Source organism: Oenanthe melanoleuca, chromosome 5, assembly GCF_029582105.1.
Source record: "Oenanthe melanoleuca isolate GR-GAL-2019-014 chromosome 5, OMel1.0, whole genome shotgun sequence".
NCBI classification, from domain to species: domain Eukaryota; kingdom Metazoa; phylum Chordata; class Aves; order Passeriformes; family Muscicapidae; genus Oenanthe; species Oenanthe melanoleuca.
The window spans coordinates 49,371,445-49,390,285 of NC_079339.1; the positions used below are offsets into that span (position 1 = coordinate 49,371,445).

An 18,841-nucleotide genomic window follows, 5' to 3' on the forward strand; every position below is an offset into this window, starting at 1 on the left:
CTGTTTTTAAATTTATTTGTTAGTTAAGTTTTCATGGAACACTACTATTTTTTGGACACTGTTTAAATGAAATATTTTTGTAATTAATTAAAAGCTGTATTGTAAAAAAAAAGAGATTTTTTTCCTTGCTCTTGTTTGCTGTCACTTATAGGTGTCTTAAACTTCAGATAATGATAAAATGTCCTCTAGAGGGAGATCTTGTTGCTTTTATGTGCTGAAATGTTGGTCACCTTGTTCCAGTTAAATGTCTTGATCACTTGTCTTGGGAAGGATCTGTAATGATGAATGCATGTATCTTAATAAGTACCTATCTTCTGGATCTGTGCTTAGAAATTTGATAACAGAATATAGAGTCATGTAACACTTCTCATGGTTATTTTAATTCAAATAGATCTAATTCTGAAGTTAAATGAATAATCTTTGCAAGTTCCAGAGTCCTACTGCTGCAGAGATATTTGTAGGACCTACGTTTGTGGTGTCCCTACATTTGTGGTGTCAATTCTGCAAATGTTTATGAAGATACTGACTTTCATGCTGCATTCCCTGTTGTCATCAAGATGCTTTTCAAGGCAGTTTGTTTGCTGACCTGAACCAAGAATTTCAGCAGCCTGTCTGAAAGTGTTGTGGGTTAAATCTCTTCAGTGTAATGAGTGCTAACAGCTTGGCAAGGAAACAAAGCAGTAATAACATGACAAATTTAATCAAACTTACTAGTACTTCCTGCCTGTAAACAGCAGAGCAGAAATATTACTTTGCTGACACATCAGTTGTTTTAATGTAGTTAATTCTATACTCCACATACTCCATACAAATCATTGGAAAAATCTTGGTGGGATCATTAGGAGGGTGAATTATTCTGCAGGTTACACTTGCAGTCTTAGCATGAGATTTGTTTCTCCTGGACATGTTGAAAAAACTTATTTCACCGTTGAGGCATCTATGCTCTCATTTTTCTGTTAGTAGATGCAAATAGTGAATTCAGTGTAGCTTCTGACATATCTGATCTGTAAGATTAAAGACTGTGTGGAACATGCTCTTGGATATAGTTGGAAAATTTCCTCATACTGCAAGGCTGCTGAAGGTGCCAAAAACATGTTTATATTTTAACTGCCAGTTGAACCCCTATACTCCTTTCAAGTCATCTGTACTGTTTAGATATAGATATTGTTAGACTGACTCCAAAAGAGTTGTAGTATTTGTATTCTTATGAATGTACATACAAACCCACTACATAATTAAATAATTTCTTCTTTGTATGTGTGTAGAAGTAATGCTGGAAGTAAGGCAAAGTAATTTGTTGTATTTATATTGCAAGGTTGTTTTCCTTTTCATCCTCATTGTCATTGTTTTGTGGTATACAAATACACCTCTGCAATGCATTAAAAATGTATGCAAAGGGCTTGGAGGCAAATCATGTTGTTTAATAGAATGTACAGTGTGTTATAATAGAAGAATAAATTCCATTAATGAACAGAAATAAGAGGTTTGAAATTTTTTTTTTAAAGAAAGGCATATTTATATCCCTAAGTTACTCAAATTGTAGACTTTGTAATTAATTGTGCTCTGAATAATCAATTCTTTATTTTAGATCATAATTTTGGAGGATTGCAGCACTGAGATCTCTGGAGTCTGCTGTGTCTAGCCATAATGAGTTTGGTTGCTTATGAAGATTCAGACTCTGAGACAGAAGCTGAAAAGACTGAAGCCCCCGATGCTTCTGGCAGACAAACAAACCAGCTGAGTTCTTCTGTGAGTTGTGTTCAGCACTTTGCACCTGGTAGTACAAAATCTGCATATGAAATGCACCCTGCTGGGAACACTGGCAGATCTGGCAGGAGCAGGGTTTGTGAAGATCCCCCTGAGCCTTATGCACAGAATAACAACACTGACTTGGCATCTCCCTACTGTCCCAGGATGTACTCTGGCCCTGCTGCATTATCTGTGGCTTACAAAAACTATGAACAGGCTTCAAGCTCTTCAACAAATTCTGGAAATGGCTTTTCCCAGAAGAGAACACATAAAGACAGCACTACTACCATAACAGGAATTAGGCCATATATCCCTAAACGATTGCGTCAAGAAAATTCCAGTAAGCCTGAAAAAGAAGAATCTGACCAGAGAGGTAGCTCAGATTGTGATGTTAAGTTTAGTGTATCAGGAGAGCAGACTTTGAGTAAGATCTCTGAATTAATTAAGCCATATTTGGGATCTAGATATAAAGTGACTGAAGTTCCCAAAAGCTTAATATTTTACATGTCTAAACACAGCGGCCCTGTTAATGAAATCCAATGGTGTCCTGTACGGGAACAAAGTCACATGCTTCTCTCAGCTTCTATGGACAAAACAGTCAAGGTAATGTAAAGCAAGATGTTTCTGGTTCAATCACCAGACTTAAAAATATTTTATTAAACTGTGCTCTTCTGGAAATAACATCCTTGCTTGTGTGTATTTAACAGTTCCAATGTACTCAAAATTTGAGGACATGCTTTATTAAGAGTAACTGTTAGTTCCATTAGCTTGGAATGTGGTGGTTTTGGGTTTTTATTTTAGTCATGTCAGTGTTTTAGACCTTAAGAAGTTAGATTTCTGCTACTTACTTTCTCATGATCTGCATCAGTGTTTTATCACAATGGCCCATGAGCACTATGGTATGCACACAGATTTTGCCCCGAGTCATTAAGCAACTAACTGCCAGCACTGGAATAATATTTTGAAGAACTTTTTGACAGCCTATGTGACATCTGCTGGAGGAGGTAGGTCAGGTCAGATGGATTTTGCATGTCAGAACAGTGTCTTGTCATGATCTAAGGGGTCTTCCCACTTCAATTTGTTTCAAGGGTTAATTGCTCAATACTCAGAGTGAATTTTCCTCCTAGCTTTAATGAATTTGTCTTCAGTTCTTTGGTAATTTAGTCAGTCCAATGAGGCTTTTGTTTTTAAAACGGGTAATAAAAGTATTTTATGTGTATGCTTTCCCAGATGTAGGGCTAATTGTGCCTCTGGGTTCAAATAATAGTCTTCTGAAGTGGCCTTGCACAGAAGCATACCTTTGATAAGAGTGCACAGAAGGTATCCTTTCTGGTGGAAGACATGCACAATTATTTTCTTGCTTCTAAAATTTAGGAGTTTAGTAAATTTTCCTAAATAGAGAGAAGAAGAACATCCCTTGTCCCAGGATACCAACATAATTCCTCCATCTTCTTTCCCAGGCTTTTTAAACCTCTTTTTCTTAAACATTAAATGGAGGAAAAAATTACCTTTGTTTCTCCTTGCAAGTTGTCTTTACTGTATTTGTTGTGTCTTGGCTGTTGCTTGAAGAAAAGACTTAGAAGGAAGAGGCTAAGATATGCAAAAAGGCTGATGGATATTTCTGCTAAGCAGCAATGTAAATTTAGATTTATACTGATGTCCAGGTGTCTGAATTTGACCTTTTGTCTTAAATTGTCACATCATCTGCTTAATGTTTGTTGACTGTTCCAGAGCCTCATTTTACTGACAAGTGAAGTTATGGATGTGCTGAATTTGGTATAAAATCTAAAATCTAAGTTGTTGTTGCAATATAAAATTATTAAAAAGTTGAAATATTGGCCAGTCTGCTTTGTCTTCTGAGCATAAAGAAAAATTGTCTTTCTGAAGCATTGTTACTGTGCCTGCTTGGAAGCAGTCATTAACAGTAAAGATGGTTTTTGAAGAAATCTGACTGTTCTATGTCCCCCAAACCTTGGAAATTCAATATAAACGAAGTGTATTAGTGTAGCCAACACTTCAGAGCACGCAGGTCTAAAAAATTAATAAAGGAATAACGTAACACTTAGGAAGTATCTGAAACCACAGTTTATCTTCTGGAAGGTGGCTCGTCGAGAGGCTGGGAGCTATGGATGCCCCTGCTGTCATTTCTTAGGGAATCTCGTCACTGTCGCGTCCTTACACGCGGGCGGTCCTGGGCAGCAGAGGGCGCGGTGACACCGAGGATTCACTTGGTGTCACGCTGCCAAATTCCCTCCCTGTCTGGGATCACAAGCACATAGATCCCTGGTGACTGTGACAGCAGTGCTTTACCTTCTGGGAATTGATTTTGGCTGCCTACTGTTGCCCGAAGTTGTCCATTTTCTGGTATAAGCATAAAACAACTGACTGAAATTGCAGGTCAACTATTCTTTTTCCTCATCCCTTTAATTTAACACAGATTGTATTTTTTTTCTCCCCCCAAAAACACCTGCTTGGGAATGCTCATTTAAATCCAGGCAGATGGATCTGTGTCCTCTTTCCCTCTAATGGGAATATGCAGAGACTCAGAATGTTTTTTACTTTCAACATCTGATTTGGGTAAAACTCAAGGCACAGTTAAAAGCCTAAAATCTCTGTATGATCAGAGAGAAGAAGCAATTCAGAGCCTAAAAACTCTGTACTTTCAGTTAGTCATAGGAGTAACTGTGACTATTTTTAAGTGTAAATGTCTTGGATTCAGTCCTTAGACTCAGCCTATGCATTAAGACATTTATGTTTTGAAGAGTCCAATATTAATGGGGATTTCTCAGAACTGAGTGTTTTAAGTTGAGATGACTGCGGTACTTAAAGTCATGCTTGAACCAGAGCTCTATAACTGTACTCTATTTCTGGAGAATGTAGCCACTTTCGTATATTTTATCTGTTCTTATATGCTTAATAATTTCCTCTTTCATCACAAGCTAAGAATTTTCCTTTGTGGGAAAGGATTTTCTTTTCTTTTTTTCTTTCTTTTTTTAAAGTTGGTATGGAGAAAGAAGAAACAGTTGGTTTACCTACTTAGTGATCATAATTTTTTTAATTCCCATCTTAATTACAATGACTAAGTCATTCATATCACACATATATATGTCTAAACTGTGTCTATGGAACTGATTATGTGGGTTTTTTTACTTTTTAAGTATGTATACGTATCCTGTTTAGATCAGGAGAAAAAAAAGTGCACTTCAACATCTTTATGAATCACTGTAAGTCATGCTAAAGTATTTACAATAAATTAGTTGATATTTTCAGCTTCTATTGACTGAAGAATAGCCTAGAGCTGGAAGGTCACAGAAGCATTTAGTAAAAATATCTTGCAAAGTTAAGAATGAAAGAACTGTATGAGCATTTTATGGTTTTCTTTAAAAGAATTTCATCTGATTTCTTTTGTATTGCTGCATTTAAAACACCTCAAGCAGTTATCAAGTGGTGAAGTTGAAAACAGTATTGGTTACCAGCTCAGGGGCAGAATTCTTTAGAGTAACACTCCTACCAGCAGATGGGGCTCCTCAGCGTGTTAAAAAGGGATGGGAACTAAACTGCCTCTAAAGACTCAAAGACTTTAATATTTGCCTCTGCTCTGTGTTGAAAGACCAAAGTTACAAGTTTATGCATGTGTTGATAAATGTATAAGAAAGCCCCTGAGTTTTCTAAGAGACCTGTAAATAAGATAGAACTCCATCTGGGAAGTGATAGGCTTTGCAAATTACCCACAGTTCTTCAAATCTGGAGCGTTAGTAGAAGAATATTTAGTGCTAAAGTTCAAATTTGTAGGGAATGGAGAGCTCTTACTGTGGCAGCACTGCTCTTCACAGTTACAGTCTAAAGGTATTGTGAGTGACTTATGTTTTTAGCTAAGGTACGTGTTTTAAGGACCTTGAAACATTGCCTGAACTGAATGAATTTGTTTTCTTTGAATAACCATTCTCTACCTTTGTTTGAATAGCTGCTGGAAATGAATTTTAGGCATCTTATTGCCATTTTTGTGTTTTCCTACTTAAACACGAAAATTATGTTCATTATTCTTATATCTCATCTATTGTTTGTTTTTTTTTTTTTTTTTTTTTGCATAAAGTTTGAGAGTTATCACTGCTGTTAAAGGTGCCTGGTTCCCATAGTGTGGATATTCAATGCTTTCTGAACATCACACCCTGTTTAGGTATTTCTGTTTTAGAACCCCAAATACAGAATCCAGAATCACAGATTATTCAACTACCATTGAATACAGCCTTTTACCTTTGGTAGCAGAGAACATTAAAAAGTTGTGTCTTGAAAGACATTTATAAATGGCAGAAACCACAATACTGCATTCACATTGTCAGTGTCTTTTATCTGGAAGATCTTATCATTGCACAGAGCCACACAGATGCTAACATTTTCACTAGTTACTGGTGCTGGGCTTAGCTTTTTAACAATTGTTCATAACTTCAGCATCCTATGCCTTTAATCTGTATTTCCAACCTTAAAATTAACTCAAGGTAACATCTTTATATAATCATCTGTTAGCTGTTAATTTTGTGTTTCTCATATTTTATTTAGAGCATCACAGCAGGTGTTATGTTTGTTGCAGAGGATTTCATAATTTTCAGCACTTTCACTCTCCATTGTTAAACAAGGTCAAGGAAAGAAAATGCTGCAATTCTTGAGTATGCAAAATGTATATTAATAGCACTTTGTGTTCTAATACATTGTTGCAAGCTTTCCCTATATATTTTGCTCTCTACTGGCCTAGCTGAATGGTCATTTAGTCACAGCTCTATATATACAAGTAAAGTAAAAGTTTTAAAAATGAGTTTAATAATATCAGCCTCTTGAACAGGAGCTTTATTGACTTGCCATGATTAAGAACAGAACAACAGAACACTCAGACCAGGGCTCTGTGTAGCCCAGGGGTCAGTCTCTATGTAGATGTGTAAAGAACAAGTCAAAGGTTTGTGGTGCCTTTAAGTCCTCTTCTGGTCTGTGCTTATTTTCAGGCTGGGATTTCTGAGCTCCTAAGTAGTTCATCTTTGTAACTTGCTACCTCAAGAGATTTCTTCCAGATACTTCTCCAGTCTTCTGAGACCCTTTTGTGATCATTAGATTTAGAACGGTGTGTTACTCATACTCATTAAATTTAATGTATGGATTTTGGTTCCTGGAGTGTGTCAAATGCCACAAGAAATACAATTTTCAATCATACTTTCAAAGTATTTTAGTATTTTGTGGCTTTGTGTCTGTTAGGAGAAGGATAGCACAGTAGTATATTCCAGGAATTTTTTTATTCTTGATCTTATTTTATTGGACTGAATGATAGAAGATGATAGCCTGAATCCATAAACTGTGTGTGGCACAGATACTGGCAACACAAATTTCCTAGATGTTGGCCATTACCTTGTCTCAGAGTAACAAAATCGAATATTTCTGTTTTCAACCATTCTGTATACAATTCACTTGGAATAGGCAGTGTTTTTTGTTGTTCTGTCATGTTCATTAAGGAATAAATTTAAGATGCCAGCATATTTCCTGTACACTCAGGCATAGCTGTCAGATGGCTGTAGCCCTGTCACAGCTAGGCTGGATTCAAACTGTTCACTAAGCAGAATTAGCTATCATGCTGCTAGTACCTCAAGTAGGGCAGCTCTTAGATTGATTTTTAAAATCTAATTGTGGCAACATTTCTTTAACTGTAGGTGATGATAAGATGACAAATTGGGAAGTCATCCTATTTGATACTTATGTTCTGTATTTGAAATGTTTTGAAGATCTCTGTTGATACATTTAAAATAATATATATTAAAAATAACCAGTACTTCTCCCCATTGTCTTGGAAGTGGCAAAGAAATGCTCATATACTGGATAATGTGTGCTGCTTACCTAGATGTGGGAAAAAAACCACATTGTTTTCTTGTTGAAGGGGCTACTAAATTGGCTGCTCTGAAATACTGAAGCAGACTTTTCTTTATGAAGGTTCTGGCTTTCTTCCCTTGTTTTTTTCCTTGTGCGTGTTTTTTCCAGTGACTTTAAGATTGCTGATTATTAAGATGGCAGTACACTTATGTGATAGGTACCTTTATAGTAATACCAGCCTTTTATGTATACCTTGGTTGTCTTCTAACAAAATTATTTCATACACTTCAATGAGAAGGATCCTCCATAATGCTTATTTTTGTAAGGAAGGAATGTACTTGACCATCAGTGAAAAGCTTCTGGCTGTGCCATGGGTAGATCATAATCCAGGTCAGGATGTAATAGATAGCTCTCACAATTATTCTGCAAAAGCTGATGACATGTATCAGCAAAGAAGAGTTCATGAAAGTGGTGAATTTTGGTCTCTTCATCCCAAAGGTTTATGTGGGTAAGAGTGGTTTCACATTTGGTATTTCAGTACCTTGATAATGTTTAGAGATCGCTGTTAGAGAGACATATTTTTTTAATTATTTTCTTGTTTCCAGTGATGCTGTTGTCAAGGAAACAAAAATCCTAGTAAAGCCTTTGTTCACTTTTTCAGAATCCACAGCTGGAGATGACTTGTATAGTTTTTATTATGTTGGGAGTGTTTGACACATGCTTAGGCCTCAAAGGATTTTTTCAAAGGAGTATGTTTCTTTGAGTATAAATAGCGCCATCCTCATCTCTGTAGGGTATGATAAGCCATTGTTTCTTTCCTTCTGCAATAACAGGAACTAAATTCAGTACTGCTTTGGATTAGAATTTATCTTAACACTTATATGAAGACTGACATTTGAGGAAAAGGGGGAGGGCAAAAATACAGTGAGCCTCTCAGCTTCTGGGTGAGGTTTTTAGCTTTGTGATGTCATGAGTTTTTTTCTACTTGGAAATGACTCCCAGCTTAAGATCTCCTTAAGGAATGCAAGGGTGATACCCCAAGTGTTCTTGTGAAACATTTTTGACTGCTTTGTGGCTGTGTTGGAGGATGTGCTGTGGGGGAGAAGAGTGGGATGGATATTTCGCAGTGTAGCTAGTACGCCTGTGTTCCCCCTCGCCCCCGCAAAAATCAATTGGGAATTATTTCAAGAAAAATTTTGAAAATTAAAAGTTCTTCCAAGAGCAGGGAAGTTACAGAAGCCTGTCTGTATTTTGAGTCTGACTACAAATCCTCTTCAATTTCTTTCTTTGGAGCTTCTGCAGTGTCTTTTATTCAGGTGCTTAGCATGTTTAAGCCTCGAGGATAAAATACTGAGGCCTTCTGTAAAATTTGGTTGACAGATGCAAAGTGGCCACAGGTGAGATGCACAGGATAACATGGTTGTTGTGACAGTACTATTTCACAAACTGTTTTCTGTGGAAATCCAAAAGCATGGAGATGGCTTCTAAATATCCTTAAAACAGATATGGAAGAAAGGATTCTGTTCTCTCACATTACCTAAAAAGAGTTATTTGGTTATCTGTATCATTATTTGCAGAAGTATGATGAATTTAAATTGTTTAGCTGACTTTTTCCTTAGCAGCCCATGTGTCCTGAATGGGTGAGCTCTGCACTTTCTACTGGGAGCTCTTCCAGTTGTTTACCGTGTCTCTGAAGTAGCAGAGGAGAAAGCAACCTCCCAGCACAGCCAGCCTGCTAGGGAAGAGACTCAGGGCTAGAGATGTCAGTGGAGCAGTGCCTCTAATAAAGCTGAATGGTAATATCCTAAGGTAAGCTCTCAAATTACACACAGGATCTGTGTGGCAGCTGCTGTGCAGTCTAATGCAGAATGTCAGCTGAGGTGGGAGAGATTTATTGTGCTGTTCTTCCCATTCTGGGTGTGTCAGTGAGATTGCTGGTGAAAAAGTCAAGATTTTGGTATTTGACAAAAAAATGAGCTAGATTAGTATTAAGTTCTTAAGTGACTGTAATATATTACAGGAGTATCTCAATATTTTTTGGTAACCCTAAGAAATTCTGAATATTTTTGCTGTTTGAAAATATAAATAACACCGATCTAACTTTGCTTCTTTTCTAGAAATCTGGCTTTATAGCTGCATCTCACATACTGCTATATATTAAAAAAATCTGCTAACAAAGCCACAAGGCATCTTATGACTTTGATTCCTTACCCTTCATGGTTTGTCAATGTTGTCAAGGAAACAACTTTTTGAGAAATTTTGCTCTACTTTTTCAGGTTCTATAGAGAGATTGCTTGTGTAGGATTTATCTGGCATCACGGCTAGAAAGAGTTTTCCTGAAGTTTCTATTCTTCTCAGTATGTTCATGTCCTTGTTTTTTTAAAAGCAGGTTTTATTTTTAGCATGTGTCACATAGCTGCATCTTTTAGGTCATAATACCTGTGAATGTACCAAGGATTGCTGACACTTGATCTTTGGATGAAGCCTCATAGAAAGAACTTAATTGATGCCTTTGCTATATATTCTATAAAAACAACTGTTAGTTATAAATTCCCTTTAAATTATAGGAGAAAGAAACATTAGAAAACCCCTTGTTCTTCAAAGAAGTTGCTTCATTACTATGGAACTAATGACTTGCTATCCTTTATCATACATATCATGTTTCATTGCAGTAATATCTCTCTTCAAAGAAAAAGCATTTTGTGGCTGGTGTGGAATTGTGTTGGGTTTGTCTTCCAGGCTTTGTCCCTGGCTTGCTGGGTGACAGACTGATTAGATTGTTATGGTTGATCTTTATTTTCACTGTGCTTGTGGAGGTTTTATTTTATATTATTTTAATAAAACTGCTGGTTTTCTTCTCGGACATGAAAATGTTATCAAAACTTCTGATTTTCTCAGATGTTTCAGTTGGTTGATGGATTAAGAATAATACTGGGTGTTAAAGTTGAGACTGCATGTGCTTGTGTGTTGTGCATGTACCAGCTATGTAACACCTTGCTTCCTGAAGTCAGAGCTAGGAATCTGTCCTTTTCTCTGGTCTCCTTGCCTATTTCCAAAATATAATGTACTATTTAAAAGAATTTTTCTCATTCTGAACGTTGTGACTTGTGCATGAAATTTTTTATTTTTATCTACTAAGGGAGGAACACAGCTGGTTTTCTATGGAAAGGATGGGACTTAGGGGTGCAGGTGGTTAGGGCTGACATAGTCATATAAACATGTTAAAGCTAGCACTATGTTAACAATGCAGAAGAAATTAAAATTAATTAGGTAGTTCAATCATACTCTGCTTGCTGGTACTGAAATGGTGCTAGTTAAAATGTCCTCATTGCTAGCAAAACACATAGCTGCTTGACATAATTAATAGTTTATTTCCATAATTAAATGACTGGTTTTCATCTTTAATACTGGGTTATGTCGCTGACATCAGTGGGTTTAGGATTGAATCTATATTTTCCAGAGAAGAGAATATTTAATATTTTGTTTTGATTTATTGGGTTTTTCTCTTTGTTTTTGCTTGTGTTTTGGGTTTCCACACCCCTCTCTCCCCCCCCCCCCCCCCGCCACTTATTAACATTCTCAGTAGCCTTGGGAATAATAAATGGTTTATTTTTTAGTTGAAAGAATGAAGTTGTAAAGAAAATGTAACTAGCCCAGACTGACTGATAAATGCAAGATTCATTAAAGCTCAGGTTTTCAGATAGCTGTTCTAAATCACTGTGTACTGCCTCTCAGATATTACTCCAAATCAGGGTGGGCAGTAAGACTGCAAAAACTACTTAAAATAAGAAAACCACCTGGTTAACATTGGGGATGGACAGAATTTGCTTGTAAATTTGCATTAGGTAATTTCTTCCAAATAGAAATTAGTCCCTAAGTACAGCTCTCTACCATTATTTTTGGACCTGCTGCAGTGATGTGCTACTCTGTGCCATTGCACAAATACTGTCAGTGGGTGCACAGTTGGCAGTGTCCAGCTGTGTTGTGCTGATCAACAGCCACCACTCATCTGATGATTGTGTCACCAGAGCTTGTCCTTAGCTGTTGTCCCTGCTGTGCCACGTGCTCCCAGTGGATAATGTGGAGCAATGAGACAGGTTTAATTTTAATTTTAATTTTTGTTTGTACTTTCTTTTATTGACTGCATGAAGAAGATGATGTCTGATTTTATATATGTACATAGATCAGTATAAAGCTGTAAAGTACATGAGTAGCCTTAGCTGATTGGCAATTTTATATTAAAAAAGTATGGTAGTATTAGGGTACAGTACAAACAGCTATGATTTGAATTTTGATAGCTGCTGTTTAACTGAAGCTTAAGAAAAAACCCCATACAACTAAAAGGAGTTTGTCTATGGTGGTTTTTTCCTTTTTTTTTCAGAAATAAGTCACAGGTCGTCAGGAGCAGACACACAGTGTTTCAGAAGCTGGGAATGCAGTTGCTAAGACTTGTGTTCTGAATAGAACAGTGTTTCTACACCAACAGTGGATGCTCAAATTTGTGGCATGCAAGAGTCTCTGGGATATGCTTCTGGAAGTAGTTAGTCCTTCCTTACCTGTAGGAACTGAGGATACTTAAGGCAATTTGCCTCCCAAGTGCTGTAATTCTGAAATTGAGGTGTCTAGCACTTAGGAATCCCTGCTTTTAATAGAGCATAAATGTTTGTGACTTTGAAGAAGTGATTGAGCTAATGAATATGATTCATAGAGATGAAGGGAAAACCAGATTATTTAATAAATGGCTATAATAATTCAGCTAATTATCTCCTGGAGAGCCTTCTTTGCCTGCTGGTAAGATCTTGATTGCTGAAGTGTTTTCTGGGCATGAATACTGTCTGCTAGTAACTACTACTGGGTTTGTGCTTTTAGGTCTTGTGAGCACACGTGTTACTCTTAACACACTACTATATGCACTGCATTCTGAAGTTGATGGGAAGCTGCCAAATTTATGCCATGTTCTTCTCCCACATAGGGGCAGCAGTAGGGAATTTAGTGGTTTAAAAGCAATTCTTAATAGCTACCTGTCATTAAATGTGTGTTTCTCTTGAATTACGTGAATATGTGCGTAAAACTGCTCTGCTTGAACCATGTCATCCCAAATTTGTCCACTGCTGTGTGTGAAATAGCTAATGTATCTGAAGTAAACTTTTGTGGATATGTAGTGTACAGCAGGGGTGGGGATTTAAGTATCTTTGCTATACTTAGCTTTGTCTCATGCTAAAATAATTCTGATTTTTCATATTTTAGAACAAACGATAGCTTGAATCACTAGCTGATTTATAAGAATATTGTAGCTTCTTTTCACTTCTGTGTTTTCCAGGAACTTGCCATTTAAGGAACATCCACAGGGTTAGCCATAGTGCCATGATTAGTCACAAAACACTTAAAGGTTAACTGCAAACTAGATGGGAATTCTTCACTTTGTTTTGGTGTGTGTGGGAAGTTACTCTCTTGTGCTGTCTGCCCAGCATGAATGTACAAGAAGAACCTAGTCACGCTCAGAACTTTTAGCTGGCTGAGAATGTGATCTACATGAGCATATTCCTTAGAGTCAGTGGTTTATGGAAAACTTGTGATTAGCTTCAGGGGTAGTTGTCCCAGAGTCTCTGCACGATAAAGAACACGCTGTGTTAAAAGATGACAATTGGTGGCATGGTAGAAACACTTTGCTCATGAGAAGGATAGAGTCCTCAAAAACTAATGGTTTAAAATATCCTTTACTGGATATATACACTTATTTACAAATTGCTTTTTTTTGTGAGCATTGTGTATAATGTAAAGGTTACCTGTCTTCAGAGTAAAAAATGGTGGTTCTCTATTCATTTTCCTATTTTCTCTCTTTTCTTTCCTTGTCAGTTTGCCATGTTACTCAGCATTTGGTAAGCCCATCTCTCTTGTAAATAGTGGGAATTAGCTAAAAGACATTGATTGGTACAGATGACTAAAACAACAAACAAAGTCTCTGTTGGTGTGAATCTTGCTGTTTGGTCTGGCTTAGCTCAACTCTTCTTGAGACCATTTGATGTTTTGGCTGAGAATTTCTGATTTTTCATTTGGGCTACCTAATACATAAGGTGTTAATTTCTAGGCTTCTTTAGTACAAATCTGTGCAATAATTCAGAGGATACTTATTTTGGATTTTAGAAGGTTTGAGAAGAGAGCATACAATGTGTTGTGGTATATATGGTCTAATACCATCATGCTAGCTCTGTAGAGCAGGTGAATTCCTTTGAAAAACACGTTGCTTTCCTCTTAATTTGCTGTAAATTCAATGATGAGCATCAGAAACATAAATAATTATTCCCCTAAAATGTCTGAAGACATTATTTTGTCATACTTAACTAGTAAAATAGGAGAAAATACTAATTGCATAGTTTTTCTTTTTACTTATTCCTTCTATTCCTTGGGGTTTTTTGGTCATAAAAAGCAGAAAACCACTGCTCTGGGGGATTTAAAATGTCCAGTAGCTTTAAGGATGTGCACTGGACCAGTTGGCCTTCAATTAATGCTGGTTTGGCAACCTGGCTTGCCTTAGGGCTAACCTGTTATACTTGGTGGTAGTAATTTTAGTGTAGTGGTATTTAGTGTAGTGTAACCTCCCACAGCCTATTTTATTTTGCTGACAACTTTATATGGGAACAGAATAATTCCTCATGAAACTTGCCAAAGGTCACTACTAAATGACTGTAAGAAAGTGTTTCAACAGCATTTTGGTGATCTTGCACAGAATAAGGAAAGGGAAAGGAAGGTCTATAGTAAGTTTTAATCTTCTCCTGATTTCTTCTTTTGGATAATCCTGAGTAGGTTGATTTTCTAGGAAACCTGCTTTGAGCGCTTGGAAAAGAACTACAATTTTGATTTTATTGATTATTTTGTTTGAAGATCACTTTTATCTGAACTCATGTCTTTAGGAGGAGTGCAGCAACATGGTCTGTTGTTCATCTCCAGAGACTGTAGAACATTTTTTTTCCTTCTTGTTTTCTCAGTCTATAGTTTAGGGAAAGAGATATTGGGGAAGGTGGCCAACATGTAGATCTCTTGAGGAGATTCTTCCCAAGCCTGGACTTGGTTGTATGAGGTGTATCCTGTGTTTGGGGTCAGCTGGTTGTATGAGGTGTATCCTGTGTTTGGGGTCAGGTGTTCTCCTTTCACTGCTGAGAAATGGAACAACACTTTCCTGGAGGGTGACACCTCCAGTGCAGCCCAGCTGGCTGCTGATGTGAGCAGGGTGCTGACTGGGGTTAATGCCCTGTGGCACAGTGTCTCACCCCCTCTGTTCTCTTGGCATTGCCAGTGCTTGATGGGCTTTGAAGTAGAACAGTAAATCTACACTCAATGCAGCCAGGCAGCAGCAGGAACTGGCTTTTAGACAAGGTCAGGAGTTTCTTGGCACTATGCACAATTGAACGTTCAATTTTTCTTTTTTTAGAAAGATTTTGCCTTATTTTTCTCTTCAAACATAATCCTTGATAAAAGTTTGATCAGGAGAAAGTTCTGTGGTATAGAATGAAACTGCTATTCAAACTGGGCTGGGAGATACAGACCAGTAGGACATCCTTAGATTACATAATTATTCACATTGTTGTTTTGACTGATTAAAAATCCTCTATATCAAATAATTGGAGAGTGATAGAGTACATTTAACCTTTTGTACTTTAGAACGCTGTCTAAATGTTTCTTCTCCATCTTGGAACACATTATTCATTAATCATTTTTTCTAGTGGAAAGAAGCTGGCTTTACTCTTAAAAGAACAAAGGACAAAACACCAAGTTATGACTCTTCTGACATTCTGTTCTTGGGGTCATTTTTTTTTCTTATTTTCAGAGTTTATTTCTCCAAGAAGGTTTTGATCAAGACCAAGATCAGAGTTGATGATCAAAGACTCTTGCCTCTGAAGAAGGTAGTGGTTAGAACTTTTTTCCAACAGAAAGAAATCAGTTCTCTTTCTGATTTTCACATTTTTACATTATACATTGTATTTCATCCCTGAATTTGGTTGCTTTTTTCTTTTCATAGAGAAATGGACCTAGCTATAATAAGATGGAAGAAAGTATGCAACCTAACATGAATAGTATCCTCAGCATGTGCATTGGGGGTACCTTTGACTTGATGATGGATATTTTCAGTCAAATATGGCTCACATCAGTCTTGTGATCCTGAGTTCAGTTAGGGAAACTTAAAAATTTTTGGTTTTATTTCCGTCTGATGGTGTGAGGAATTAATTTTTAATTGTCCTTCCTGAGAAAACAATCAGAATCACTGTTTTTTTTACTCAGCATTTGCCTGAAGGAGAGTTTCTTATCTAAAGCCACGTACTAGCATTTGAATACATATCCCAATATTAGCAGGTAAGCAAAGGTATGCAATTTTCCTGAGCAACAAAATACTTGATTACAGGTCTAATGATAGTTTAAGAGGTGTTTTCAGATGTGCCTAAATCAAGGACTTGAAGCAGATGAACTTAATTATCTTTGTGAATATTCACAATCACATTATGTGCTTTAAATGTCACATTTGGAAATAGTGCCTCATCTATAGTTAATTAACAATAATTACTCAAGGTACTACTTATGTTTCTGGAATCTCTTTCCTACTGTGAAAAATGTATTTTGCTTCTCAGTATAAAATCCAGATTTTATTTAAATCATTCTGAAAGTGTTGCAGTTGCTTAGGCCCTGTGTACTATTTACTTATACCACTGCAGCATGGATAATCAGTTATTTCATTCCATTTGGTTTTTAACACCTGAACTGTGATGTGTATAGTATTTTTTTTTTTAAAGCAAGCAGTTGATTTTTTTTTCCTTGGCAGCATAAGAAAAGAGAAGCAGTAGCAAATGAGACTGGCAGGCTAGATCCATCATGAGGTGTTACAAAGGTGTGTTGACATCTTCAGCTAAAGAAGTATGGCTTATGATAATACCAGAAGGGTTTTATCTCTCTAAGGATGTTTTTTCTTGGCAGAGAGCATTCCACAGCCCAAGACAGCTTACACTGAAATCAAAATAAACCCCTCATAGATTGTAGAAAATCTTCCCTATATTCTAGTTTCCAGATTCCCTCTTCCATCTTTCTTCTCTGCTTTTCAGATAGAAACTTAATTGAAATATCCAAGGATTCTCTTCAAAGGTTTTCCATTAAAATAAAACTTTCTTCCATTGTTAATCTTTCTTTCGACTTGCTTGCAGCAATGCACTTTACATGTGCTTATATGTATATATGTGTATGTATATTAAAAAACCATATATTTAAATATATATAAAAAGAGCATTAAATGAACAGAAAACCTCTATTGTCAATTACTTTTACTTACAAACGACATATTCTATTTGCATAGACATTCATTAACCTGTGTGAATGGAGAGTCCATTGAAATCGTGGTAACAACCTGTAGCTTACATTTCAGAATAATATTTTCCTATATAGTACATGAAATACTTTCAAGTTTTTAATTCAGGACACTTTAATTCAGGATAGTTGCAACATGCTAAGCAGATATTTCATCTCTCAGACATCAATTTCAAACTACTTTAGAGAACAGGAAGAAATAAAAACCTATTTACAAAAGTCTTGTGCAGAATGTGAAAAAATTAAGTAGTTGTTATTTTAAGGTTATTTTTTTGAATCTTAAAATGCAAACTTGTGCTTTGTATTGCTGAAAAAACATAATCAAAGATCTCTTGTTCAACTTCAGGTGGGCTACACGACTGTATTACATTGTAGGAATGTAAGTGAGCATTGAAAACCCTCTGCTGACTAGATGTACATTAGATTTGCAAATTACCTACAAATGCCCTATGAGACAAAGCTCTTCATGAAATCATTGTCAATAACTTTCTGTTGGGTTGACTTGTGGAATAGGTTGTTCTTCAAGATTTCACAGGAGAGAGATTAAATGTTATAAAGTACAAAGTACAGAAACTCCGTAGGGCAATCTAAATGACGTTATAGGAACTGAGCTATATTACAAAGAATATTAAACATATTTGCAGTCTTCTGTTATTTGTCACATGAATGCCAGGCCCCTTTTTGTTTAGTGGTTTGCATAGATATGCAAAGGAGAAATAACAAAAGCTAATCAGTTTTGTTTTATGTAAAGCTGTTAATATGTAGATACTTGAGTTCCCTAAAAGAAAAAAAATCTGAGTATTCTAATGATGTGTTTGATGCTGTGTAAATTGCTTGGTGAAGAGAGCTGCTGTATTCACTTCATTTGAAAAAGGAATGTATCTAAAAAGAAGATAGCATGACACAGCCAATGCTTTATATCTATGCTTGTGTATATCTGTGGCTGTGCTGAGTGAAGGAAACTGAACTGTGCTGTGTGCTTGGAGGGAAGCTGCAAAAAAAAAAAAAAAAAAAAAGAGGACAAATTGTTCTACAACTTTTCTAGATAACTGTGTCAGAGCAGGATTTTTTCTACTACATTTAAAAGTCAGGGATTTACTGAGGGTTAGTAGTGTATGTGTGTTGCTGCACGCAAGGTGCCCATTCCCATCTGTGAGGCAAACTGTTTTGTTCAAGGCAGCAAATCTTATAGGAGGCACAGAATATCCTGGGAGTCAAATGTGTAACTTTGAGAAATCCTGATGTGTTTTTGAGGCATCTGCCTCCTACCTCCTTGAGTGATTGAGTGGCCAGGAAATGCAAACATCCTTAATATAATAAATCACTTGTTTACCATCATGTTGCTTGCTCTTTGATGCTCCTCAGCTTCCAAGGCTTAGCAGTATTTTTCACAGACTTCATACTAGATAAAATCTACCTCCACACATGCAGTGGAGACCCACCTGAGCAGGAATTCCTGCGGCAGAGATTTGAACCTCTGTGTGAGGAATTGTTATTGAGGATTATGGGAGGCAGCTCTGTGTTAGGAGCTGTCTGGAGGCTCTTTAATTTACATAGGAAGCAGTACTTCTCATTCACATGCAGCAATTTGATGTTTGTGTTAGAAGGCAGAACACTCACAACACAAGCAACAGTTTGTTCCAGGGGAAGCAGGAGACCAAACCTGGCACTGAGAGACCTTTGTCACTTGGACTGTAAACTTCTTGTTCTTCCCATTACTTGCTTAGAGACACACAAGCATCATATTAACTCAGTAAAGGTACAAACAATTATTGTAAAGCAGAATGGTTTCCTCAAGAAAAATTGGAAAAATTCTGTCTGGGTGACCCTAGTATAACTAGAACAAATGGAGGTTCCTATATTGTACATCCATCCTGCTAAATAACATCTTATGCAG

At 36.7% G+C, this 18,841-nt stretch overlaps 1 protein-coding gene across 3 annotated transcripts in view; it reads left to right on the forward strand.

The window, feature by feature from the left end:
• WDR25 (WD repeat domain 25) overlaps window positions 1-18,841 on the forward strand; it is a 57,671-nt gene that overhangs the window by 2,122 nt on the left and 36,708 nt on the right. For all 3 annotated transcript variants that reach the window (XM_056493980.1, XM_056493982.1, XM_056493981.1), the window contains one exon: window positions 1,589-2,352. In XM_056493980.1, the coding sequence (XP_056349955.1) occupies window positions 1,648-2,352 (705 nt within the window). In that variant the 5' untranslated portion in view covers window positions 1,589-1,647. The remainder of the gene's footprint in view (window positions 1-1,588; window positions 2,353-18,841) is intronic.